Source organism: Eleutherodactylus coqui, chromosome 13, assembly GCF_035609145.1.
Source record: "Eleutherodactylus coqui strain aEleCoq1 chromosome 13, aEleCoq1.hap1, whole genome shotgun sequence".
NCBI lineage: Eukaryota > Metazoa > Chordata > Amphibia > Anura > Eleutherodactylidae > Eleutherodactylus > Eleutherodactylus coqui.
Genome location: NC_089849.1, coordinates 59,266,679 through 59,279,185, shown reverse-complemented (window position 1 = coordinate 59,279,185; position 12,507 = coordinate 59,266,679). Strand labels below are relative to the sequence as shown.

The window sequence follows — 12,507 nt, the reverse complement described above, 5'->3', positions numbered from 1 at the left end:
CCCATGGTTGCCAAGCAACAGTGTTACTATCAGAATCTCTGGATGGAAAAAAAAAAAAATGCGCCAATCTGCTGAACGGCTGTTTTAACTATTTCACACTCAAAATTTATTCCCACTGAACTAATTGCATTGGATTGTATATTCTAGCGATCCTTTTATAAAATGTGTTGCTGAGGAGGGGCAGCAGGAATAAGACACTTGGTGTAAATACTTCTGAGTGAATCGGTCAGCGTAGGTGGAGATCAAATACTTCTTACTATTGACCGCACTCCATATCGGTTCTGCCAAAGTGATAGACTTGTCTCCAAAAATAAATCTGGAGGACATCTAAAAGCCTCCTATTAATGGTAGTCATGCCAAGTTGCAGGGCGTTAACACTGTGTCTCTTCCATGTAGATTAAAGACCTGCAACTGGTGCTATCCGACGCCAACGAGACCATACAGGGGCTGCAGGAACAGCTGTCGCAGGAAAGGCAATTACGGAAGGAAGATGAAGACGTCTTCAACCAGAAGATTGCGCAGGTCACTGTCTGCTGAACAGTCAGCACTTCTTCAGCACTGAAAATAAAATTCCCATTTCAGTACATTGGGTTTCCAGCTAAGATGACCGGTCTTTTGAGCCATTAAAAGGAACTTGTCAGCAGCTATACGCACCATAAACTAAATTACGGTGCTTGTAGTTTAGGTGACGGGGAGTCCAGGGAGCTTTGTGTCATACTCTCCTGGTTCCACTGGTATCCCCCAGTGAAGCCAGCGTGCACCAGCAGCTTGACTCTTTCTTTGCATCCACCTTCCATTCATCTCTATGTGAGACGCATGCCCAGTAAGAAAAGCTGCTAATGCATGCTGGGGACGCCGCAGGAACAGGGAAATCGGGTGAGTATGACACAGCTTCCCGGGCTTTCCATCACCTAAACTATAAGTACCATCATTTTAGTTTAGGGCGCTTATAGGTGTAGAATGGTTCCATTACAACATTTGAAGGCAAATTTTACCCAAGACTTATAAGTTCACTAAAAGTTTCCATTTTCATCTCCGTGTCCCGAATTTAGAGTTTTTACATCCTCTTTGTCCTCTGAGTTTGAGTCTTTCCTCCATTGTGATCAAGCCACATGTCTGGTTTGTTGCACTAGAGATGGCTTAGTAGTTCAGGGATCCTTTTGACTGCAAGATTGAGTCTGGAAGGGCATTTTTTTTTCACCCCCTAAAATGAGGAAAATTGGCTTTTATCTCTTTACAGGATAATAGGCTGAACTGGCTGAATGTATGTTTCTTTTTCAGTCTTACCTACTATGTTGTAGTCCGGTAAACTATTGCTCACCTATACTTGAGTCATCAATAGTAGATCAGAGCAGGTCAGTTGCCCAGGAACTCTGCCAAACAACTGTTGTTTGGGGCACTGAGCTGATGCCTACAGGAAAGATGCAGCTCAGTGTTCACTGTAGTGGCCAGGGTTGGCACTGCAGGCCAAGATCACATTTGTTTCAATGGGAATTTGCCCTGCAGTACCAAGTGGAGCCACTGCAGTGGTACCGGAGCTGTAGGCTTCCTGCAGAACTCCGGTCAATGAACACGTGTACTGGCCCAGCTAATAGCTGAATGGAGGGGGTCCCAGGCAACTGAGCAGCACCAATCTACTTTTAATGGCCTTTCTTGAGGCCTTCTTAAAGGGGATATACAGCCTTTTTTTTCCCCTTAAATCTGCTCAATGTGTTGGAAAAACAGCCACACACTCTTTGCCCGATCCGTTGCTGCTCTTAACTTTGTGATGCAGTGATAACGGCAACACAATAGATCATCAATAGTATTTGCTTGGAAAACCCCCTTAAACAATCGGGCTCTGTTCACATCTGTGCTTTGGCTTCTATTTATAATAGCAGCCATGACACTGTGACAGATCCACAGTACAACGGATCCAAATGATACCCAACACATCCCACTGACTCATCAAATTGGTTGAGGCTACTTCGTTTTAACAAAAAAAACGCTGCATGCCTTTTACAATAAAATGTGACAATAAACAAGTTCGAACCCACCTACAGAGACTCGGCAATGGTGAACAGGACCTAAGATGGTTTTTCTCTTGTTAGGAGGCAAACATTTTAGCTTTATTTTCAGCCATGATAAAGTGCATGGTCAAAGGCGGATGTTTTATGCATCACTCAGAATAGTTTTTATCCTGAGTTGACCGTGCCTATTTGACTAATAATTCCACACCATTTTTCTAAATTCTTTATGCAGCTCAAGGAGGACCAACAGAGGCTGCTTATGAGACGGGAGTTTGAGTTCCAGAGTTTGGGCCTTCAGAGAAGGTTGGAACAGAAGTTCTGGAGCCAGGAGAAGAATGTTCTGATGCAAGAGATGCAGCAGTTTAAACAGAGCTTCTTCCTGACCTTCATGAAGCTCAAGTGGTTTCTTCAACGTTGGCATAAAGGCAAGGTCCTCCAGACTGATGGGGAAGACTTTCTGGAGGCAAGTAGGAATTTTTTTTTCCAGTGTGTATGTGGTGTATAGCGGGAATTGTGTTTGTGAACTTATGCGGTCCACAAGAAGCCCTCAAGTTGCTTTCTCACTTATAGGGGGTGTGTGGCATATTTTATTTTTTGTACTTTCTTATTGACATATGGCACGTATTCTAACTTTTAATATACCATATATACTCGAGTATAAGCCTAGTTTTTCAGCACATTTTTTTATGCTGAAAAAGCCCCCCTCGGCTTATACTTGAGTGAGGAATAAAAAAAAACTAACAACAAAAAAAACGCAATACTCACCTCACAGCCTGCGTCTGTGTCCCAGGCGCAATGGTCTCCCTGGCAGTGCGGCAAGCTGCTTGAGAATTCTCCCCGCTGTGATCTCACTGCTCAGCTTTGAATACCCCGCCGTCAGCACTGTGTAGGTAAGCGCTGCAATTGTATAGAGCGCCAGCCATCACTGAATGGCTGGGATTGGTTTATCAAGCGCCAGCTGTAATTGGCTGGTGCTCAATCCAATCACAGCGCTTACCTACACAGCGCTGACGGCGGGGGAATTCAAAGCCGAGCAGAAAGATGACAGCGGGGAGAATTCTCAAGCACGAATATAGCTAGGCTTATACTCGAGTCAATAAGGTTTACCAGTTTTTAGTGGTAAAACTTATTGACTCGGCTTATACTCAGGTCGGCTAATGCTCGAGTATATATGGTAGTTCTTGCAAAAATATGGTACATCCTTGGTCTTCCCAATAGGTCCCACATGTTCCTGTGGCACTTACTGCTTCCTTGTAGATTGGGTGCCGTTTACCCAATACAAGATCTACCTATTTGGTTGCCACTTCCAGTGTACATGTCAGTGTTAATGATGCCATGCACATGGGCAGGGTCTCCCACTGCATGTGTGCAATATATAGAGCACACATGAGCAGTCGAAAGGGCCGTGTTGGTGATGTAGCTAGGAGGTATAGTAGGCTGGCAGTGTAGTGGCTGTTGACTAGACCGCCCTGAGATGTGCAAGTGATTATAGGAACTATAAGCTCCTTTGTGAGTCAGACATGTTTTATTACAAGAGTCCTTTGCATTATCATGCTTGGGTACAGATTTTCAGATTGCCAGATAACCCCTTTAAATGTTCAAGGTTGCAAGAGTCTGGGTGGCGGCCATATTTCTTTGTCATCAAGCTATCCTAGAAACGGCTGGAGGAAATGGTTCAACAGCTTCACAAAAGAAGACAAATCGGTGTATTCATTTTTACTAGAAGTAAACAAGCAATTGCTGCTCCTCACTAATCCTTTCCTTCGTTTCTGCTTTGATGCATTATGGTTTCAATTAACTAAGTGGTTTTTAATAATCCGATATATGTGAAGAGAGCTGCTGTACATCTGAACCCCTTCCCCAGCTAGCTACGATGTCTCCTTACAGATCTCGTGTCTCTAATTGTTCTTGAACTGGCTAATTGGCTTTCTTATGTGTCTTTCAAGAATTATACAGCAAATGCATTTTGTCATGCTAAGTAGCTGGGTAATCACAAAGTGCCACCCTAATACCAGCTGATGCATGTGGCTGATGTGCCGTGCCAACAAAGCCGAGACGGCAGGTTACAAACACATCCGAGACCTTTTTGTGAACAAAGGCTTACAAAAATTGTCTGCAAATTGAAGGTGCCAACGGGTACTCTCTCCATAATTAATATATAATAGAATCCCCGAGCTGTTTAACGCGGCGTTCCACCTACCAGAGGAGAATGCTACTTGTCACATGATGAATCACAAAGCCCTGTCTTTCTTCTGCCCAGTCACTGTGATCTATATATAAAGCAGACTGCACCCCTCGCATGAGGCTTTTGCAGCACTCGGTGGGGAACCGACGGCTCAGGATGGCAGCGCTGCCTCAGGCGGTGTGTTTCCTGGTCACGACAGCTGCTGTTGTGGATGAATCTCTGCATGTGACTAACCCTATTTTCATGCCGAGCTTCACCACCAGGAATTTGTTAGACTTCTGTGAATTACACTGACAGCACAGGCCCAATCTGATTATCTGATGCTCAGAATTACAGGGAGGCGGCATATGCCATTTAAACCAGTCACGGAGACCAATAATGCGGGGAATTGGTTAAAGGGTCAGCGGCACTGAAGACTCTTCAGATTGTGAAGAGATGTACTTAAGGGTTTGTAAGGGCAGTCTTCTCGTGCTGCTATTATTTCATTATCATGAGGGTTTGCTCAGACATTTACTTCGTTTTCCTGTGAGATGCATTCAGAGGGGCAACAAATGCTGCTTCCCGAGGTACCTAAAATTTCCATTCGCCCCGATGGCTCAGTAATCTGCATCAGAGAATGTATTAATCAGATGTCTTCTGAGCAGCTCATACATGTAAGCGTTATAAGGATTTGTTCACATGCTGCAGCTTTTCCACATCAGGAAAAATCTGCACCATTTCATGTGCATTTTGTTGCAGATTTTGGTGTGAATCCGCGGCAGATTTCACCGCTTTAATTGAACAAGTGAAATATGTTGTAGACCCGCACCAAAATATGTAGAGCGCAGCCCCCCTGTCCACGAGCTGAGAGTCTTTGCGATCCTCCGCTCGCGGACGGCAAATCGCAGCATGCTGCGATTTGACGCGATTCTCCGTGATCAGCCTATCTGTTAGATAGGCTGACAGCGGAGATCTGTCTGCCGCCTCCTGCTCCCAGGCGGCGGTATCCTGCGGCGGGTCCATATCGTGGGATACTGCAACGCCCGTGGACAGGCAGCCTTAGTCTCTTCCAGATTTTCAATGCATCTAAATAAAGTTGTAATGGCATAAACCTGAACTATATGCGAACATAAGGGTATGTTCACATGGTGGAATCCGCATCAAAAAACCACAACAGAAATCCACCGCTATGTACATGTATACCCCAGGATTGGCGTGCAGCTTTAGCTCTGGGCAGATCTGCATGCTAAAGTCCCAACGTGGCAACCACATCAAGAAGAGACGTGTCATGGCGCAGATTCCCATTGAAGACATTGAGACCCGTAGTGATTTGATGCACGTTCTGTAATATCTGATTTTATCTGTACATAACCTCTTTGACATGTAAAGTGCTGTGGAATATGTTGGCGCTATATACATATTATTGAGATTGGAGAGCGAGATCTATGTTTTTGTGAGATCCCCTTATGTTGAAAAGTGTTGTTGGCTTTACTATTGCCATTAAAGGTATACAGACCAAATGGCATATGATTGGCTATTGAAGTCTATTGGCACATCAGGATATACACCTGAAAGTGCACCCAACATATATGCCCAACGCACATCACATGGGGCTGAGTTACAGACTTTTCACTTAGTAGTCTGGGAACTCTTGCTCACAATTCCTATGGTGTGAAAGAAAGGCCTACCCCAGTGTTATTGCCCCATGTAAATCTAACCGTATGAACATTCCTGTAAGATGTGGCTGGTGTACATTAACATTCCCATGGATTTATTTTAATTCTACATTTCTCGTTTTTTAGGTAAATAGTGTGAAAGAACTGTATATGCTGATCGAAGAGGAAGAATTAAATCTCCCATCCTGCGATGGAGAAACATGGCCGCAGAATGTGGTAAGTAAGAATATTCACCGCAAATGTAGAACCTCCTCTGTGACATTCACTTGTCCTTTATAGAAAAAGGTGATCTCCTTAACCTGACTGACTGGTGAAGCTCTTACCATAATTTTTGGGCAATGGTGGAAGAAGTTGTGATTGGCATTCTTGTTATGACATTTGTTAATATGATCCATTTTCCTTGTACTGTATTCAGCGGTTTATGGCCCAAATCTCCAACCTTTCTGTCCAGTGTGGCCTCGCACCGCAGCCAGTATCCCCATTAATAAGTATGCAGGCTTTGAGCAGTTTAATTATCCGACCAACGGATCTGATCTCACTTTTTTGCAGACCATCGAGTCTATGAAAAGCCTTTCTGATGTTAAGAAGATCCTGAAAGACCTCTGCAATGAGTTGCAGGAAGAGAGAAGAGGAATGAATGAGCTTCAGCAGCAATTTGCTAGAGCAAAAGCAGCCTGGGAGATGGAGAGGACTGAACTCAAGGTTGATGTCTTGTATTTTATGTTCCAGTCTTTTCTGTCTAGTTTTAGGCTGTGTTCACGGCAGATTTGCGGCTTTTGCCTAATTGATACATCATAACGTATACTTTAAACGGATTCCCTCGATTGATGCCATACAGTAGACTTTACTCTCTGTAATGGTGCAGTTTACTACAGTATGCTTTTCTATTCCAAATTTTGTATTTTTAATGTATACCAACCAGACAAGACTGAAAGGGCCCTATTTTCTGCCTTCGCTGAGCTAATGTAACCATATGGACACATTTAACGTGCACGTCTGGAGCTTTCCTGGTGTACACGCTAAACTTACATCAAAGACGTGATGTGAACATAGCCTTAAATGGGTTGTACAGGGATTGATTGGGAAGAAGAAAATGGCAACCCGTGAAAATTACATTCTAAGACAGGCTTTTTTCTTTTTTTCTTTTTTTTTACTATTGCAGCACAACCCTTTTACTGTGTATATGTATGGCCAATGCTCAACTCCCCTACATTGTATAGGCAATATATATAATATAATTTTTTTTGTATATGTGTATAGATGGATATCTGCAAGGTAGATACTTGACTTACTGCTATACCCCTTTAATCACCCGTAGAGGCACCCTACCTTCGCTGTGCAGGAGCTATGTGACTTCTGTCTAATGACAGCTGAGATCACAAGGCTTTGCCTGGAGACCTATCAGCATTGTCTCCAAGCATGTGATCTATTTTAGTAAATGCCTTAGTGATAATCCCTATTGCATTTGAATGGGACTTGCAGGTAAATAAGCTTGTGTGCGTAAGCCTTCTACTTAAGTAACGTCTAGAAATAGGAACTAAAAAGATTTTTAAAAGTCCTTTGTCTAAATTGTGTGTTCCATTTTAGTTCCGAGTCCCTTTAAGCATAAGTAAGTGTCCTTGTGCGCTTTCTGCTGTGGCAAGAAGTGCAGTCCGTATAGGATCCCCTTCCTGTTTGCCCCTAGCCTATTTGAAGGATTCTCATATATTTTTTTAGATGTCTACATCCTGAGATTTACATTTCTGACTTAGTCTTTAGAAAAATTCATAACATCTTACAAACCCTTTTTCTGCTATTTCCATTTCTTTTCAATGTTTTACGTCCCCCTCCCCCACTTGTAGGTAGATTTAAAGGAGATGTCCCGCGCCGAAACGGGTTTTTTTTTTTTAAACCCCCCCCCCCCGTTCGGCGCGAGACAACCCCGATGCAGGGGTTAAAAAAACCACCCGCACAGCGCTTACCTGAATCCCGGCGGTCCGGCGTCTTCATACTCACCTGCTGAAGATGGCCGCCGGGATCCTCTGTCTTCATGGACCGCAGGGCTTCTGTGCGGTCCATTGCCGATTCCAGCCTCCTGATTGGCTGGAATCGGCACGTGACGGGGCGGAGCTACACGGAGCTACACGGAGCCCCATAGAGAAGAGGAGAAGACCCGGACTGCGCAAGCGCGGCTAATTTGGCCATCGGAGGGCGAAAATTAGTCGGCACCATGGAGACGAGGACGCCAGCAACGGAGCAGGTAAGTATAAAACTTTTTATAACTTCTGTATGGCTCATAATTAATGCACAATGTACATTACAAAGTGCATTATTATGGCCATGCATAAGTGTATAGACCCACTTGCTGCCTCGGGACAACCCCTTTAATATAAGCTCTGCAGTATGCAATAAATGGCAATTACTGGGCGATTGGTCCAGACAAGTGAAAGCTTTGCTCATACATGTCACGGCTTTCCTCATACACTGCTGGATGCTGGGTAGCATTTTCTTGTCTTCGTATTAACCTGTTTGTAATTTTGGCTTTCACAACACCCTTCTCTCCCTTCCTGTCTGCGTTTATCCCCTGCCGTCACTACCTCTGTAGTATTCTCCTTTACCACTTCTTTCCCCTGCCTTCATTACCTCTGTGTGCCTGTAGTATTATCCTTTACCCCTTCTTTCCCCTGCCGTCACTACCTCTGTAGTATTATCCTTTACCCCTTCTTTCCCCTGCCGTCACTACCTCTGTAGTATTATCCTTTACCCCTTCTTTCCCCTGCCGTCACTACCTCTGTAGTATTCTCCTTTACCCCTTCTTTCCCCTGCCGTCACTACCTCTGTAGTATTCTCCTTTAACCCTTCTTTCCCCTGCCGTCACTACCTCTGTAGTATTCTCCTTTACCCCTTCTTTCCCCTGCCGTCACTACCTCTGTAGTATTCTCCTTTACCCCTTCTTACCCCTGCCGTCACTACCTCTGTAGTATTATCCTTCACCACTTCTTTCCCCTGCCGCACTACCTCTGTAGTATTATCCTTTACCCCTTCTTACCCCTGCCGTCACTACCTCTGTAGTATTCTCCTTTACCCCTTCTTTCCCCTGCCGTCACTACCTCTGTAGTATTATCCTTTACCCCTTCTTTCCCCTGCCGTCACTACCTCTGTAGTATTCTCCTTTAACCCTTCTTTCCCCTGCCGTCACTACCTCTGTAGTATTCTCCTTTACCCCTTCTTTCCCCTGCCGTCACTACCTCTGTAGTATTATCCTTCACCACTTCTTTCCCCTGCCATCACTACCTCTGTAGTATTATCCTTCACCACTTCTTTCCCCTGCCATCACTACCTCTGTAGTATTCTCCTTTACCACTTCTTTCCCCTGCCGTCACTACCTCTGTAGTATTATCCTTCACCACTTCTTTCCCCTGCCATCACTACCTCTGTAGTATTATCCTTTACCACTTCTTTCTGCCCACTTTACCAATGCGTTGTTCCTCTGCCAGCTATCCTGAAATCACAGATTCGCAATATTGCTTTAAATCATAGCTTCTAATTCTAAAATAGCTGCTTCCTCTAAAAACAGTGAAAGCAAAACTACCAATTATGTCCTATAATTGGCCGTCTTCATCTGACAGCGATTGTAGAGATGCTTGGTGGCTCACTTCTCTACCTGCACCAGGCAGCTCCTTAACGTACTTCAATCTGCATAGCATTAAGCTGCACTTTTGCACCTTACATGGAATGACTATTATCCGACTAGTCGCTAGAAAAAGCGAATGGAAAATGCTCTTTATTTTTTTTTCCAACCACCAACATCATTAAAAAAGTTTTACAGCTGGCATCTTTGGGGCATCTTACCCGTCACCAATTGTAACGACCGCTAACCTATTAATATTCTACTCTAGAACATGTATAGGTATCCGGCATACAAATCCTGTCAGTACTGACAAGGGCATGAAAACTATGCCAACGCCCTGCACCGGCAGCCATGGTTCACCAAAGTCAGATCTTAAATCTTAAATACTTTTTTTTTTTTTTTAGTCATGTTGGCACACTTTTTCATTTCAATGTTACCAACCTTTATTTAAAAATATATGAGCCCTTAAAATATAAGGTGCCTTTTTATGATCCTTAGGGCTCATTCACATGGGCGTATTTTTGGTCCACATTATGTGCATATTTATTGCACACATAACAGAAGCCTGAAGCCCATTGACTTGTATTGGAGTATTCAGATGCGTAAAAAGAAATCGCAGCATGCCCTATCTTGGTCCATATCGCAGACCAAAATTGGCAATTAAAGTCTATGGGATTGTGTTAAAATGCAGCAAATACGCAGTTGCGTGCATATTCACCGTGTTTTCACGCATGTTGGCAGGAGGCAGTGGTTAAAAAAAAAATAGTGACGTCAATTGGGCTTTTTCTTTGGTGTTTTTGTTGTTTTTTTTTTTGCACTTGTGAATGCATGCTACTCACACACCCCAAAAATAAGAAGCTTGTGTATATATACATGCAGTAGAAACTCTTTGTATTTCATGGACCAAAATTGTATACGCCTGTGTGAATGAGCCTTTATGCTTTCTTTTTGCCCATTGTAAGTCACACGGGTGACAAAATCGCGCAAGGCTTGTGCATTGTGAGACACACAAATATGAACCCCATTCTTTTGAATGGGGTCATACACCTATGCGATGCAGGAAACAAATTGCGTCATGTTCTATCTTTCTGCGTGCTCTCGCAGCGCCCGTTGTTCTTGATTGGGCTGGTGGCAGCATCGCACCACTCTAGGGGCACACAATGCGAGGTCTCCCAATATATGCCTACCTGAATGTTCTACGAGGATAACCACTTGTGAGCAGCAGATCACTATATTAATACATGTATGGCTGCTGGTTATGATATTTATTTACCGGTTATACAGTAAATCACGTGAGTGGAAAGACCTATTAGCCCTTTAATAGTGCCCAACTCCTGAACCACTGAGCCCCTTATACCGAGCTGTATGATGGTCGCTCGTAGTCATGGATGAACGATCTGTTGAATATGTGAGAAGGTTTGGAAATGTGACAGTCATTCCAGGAGTAGGAGAGGCCGGAAACGTGATCACTGGCTTACAGGAGAAGTAATTAGGATAATGACAGCCGTTCATGAAGTGGGATAGCCTCTGCATGGTGGGTTTTATGGGTGTGATAGAACTGAGCCATACACCACAGCTATGTAAACTTACTGTTTCTTGGTATTGTTTTATGCTTTCTTTGGGAAAAATTGTGTGTACGCTGAATGGCCACTTTGTAAGAAACCCCGGCCCTTCGATGATTGGAGCTTCCTGTATGGAAATTAGACCCGTGATCCCGGATTGCAGTATAAAATCATGTGCGCAAATTTTTCCGTGGAACAGTTCGTTTGAAACCACATAGGAATGGGGAAATTAATCGATCTGAGCAATTTTCCATTGAGGCCTGGTCATTGGAGCTAGACTAGCCGGTGCCAGGATTTCAAAAGCTGCCAACCTGATGGGGTTTTCTCGTGCAACGGTTTGGAGAGTAAAGCAAGAATGGTGTGATTTGAGTAAAAGCATCCAGCAAAAAGTGGATCTTGAGGACATGACTCATAGACAAAAGGGGTCAGTGGAGGGTGTCAAGAATAATTTTGATAAACGGACAGTGCACGGTAAAGCAATTTTGCAGCTGAATATAATCTTGGTGCCCCAACTAACCTGTCTAAGCACACCTATCCTCATTCCACGGATGGGCTAGAGCAGTAGACTACTAGTTTGAGTATCATTCCTGTCTTAAGAGGAAGAGGTAAGACAATGAGTACAAAAGAGTACTACAGTAGGGAATGGGTGAGGCAAAAGAGTACAAAGTAGTACTACAGTGGGGAATGGGTGAGGCAAGGAGTACAAAGGAGTACTACAGTGGGGAATGGGTGAGGCAAAGAGTACTACAGTGGGGAAATGGGTAAGGCAAAGAGTACAAAGGAGTACTACAGTGGGGAATGGGTGAGGCAAAGAGTACTACAGTGGGGAAATGGGTAAGGCAAAGAGTACAAAGGAGTACTACAGTGGGGAATGTTTTCTCAGCACTAGGGATTATTTTCTCAGCACACCCTGGGTCCTCTGATACTTGTGGATGAATGCCATGACACATTTCTGCAGTTTGGAAGGTCAAAGGAGGTCCAGTGTGTTACTAGATTGTTGTTGCTAATAAAGTGGCCACCTAGTGTGCTTGTCTGGCACCACACATAATTAATAGTAATAACCTTTTTTTTCTTAGTGACCAGCACAGTTAAATGTAGTTTATACGATGCAATCTTTCGTATTTTCTGGAACTGGGACTAGATTCAGCGACGGCCCTTCCCTGCAATGTTAGCCATTTGTCATTGTACCCTACTGGTTAAAAACAAAAATCATGTCGTCTGAGGATTTTCAGATGAGTATTACAATCCTTTTCGTTGTGAGATATTTTACCCTTTCGTCAGTTTTTTTTTTTGGTCCAGTTGCACATACAATCTCAGATGGTAGTACGCTCCTCCAAATAACAATGCGGTTACATATCCGAACATTCCTCCGGGAAATCGTCTTCTGTAACTCCATATTTTCTAAAAGAAGAAAGGCTTATGATTTAGGGACCTATAAAGTGCTGAAAATAAGCAGATTATGTCACATGTCTGGTTTTTGTCCTAT

At 43.7% G+C, this 12,507-nt stretch overlaps 1 protein-coding gene across 2 annotated transcripts in view; it reads left to right on the top strand.

Moving 5' to 3' along the window:
* Positions 1 to 12,507, top strand: part of MTCL2 (microtubule crosslinking factor 2) — a 74,925-nt gene that overhangs the window by 46,307 nt on the left and 16,111 nt on the right. For both annotated transcript variants that reach the window (XM_066587523.1, XM_066587521.1), the window contains exons 7-10: positions 397 to 522; positions 2,242 to 2,472; positions 5,976 to 6,065; positions 6,399 to 6,551. In XM_066587523.1, the coding sequence (XP_066443620.1) occupies positions 397 to 522; positions 2,242 to 2,472; positions 5,976 to 6,065; positions 6,399 to 6,551 (600 nt within the window). The remainder of the gene's footprint in view (positions 1 to 396; positions 523 to 2,241; positions 2,473 to 5,975; positions 6,066 to 6,398; positions 6,552 to 12,507) is intronic.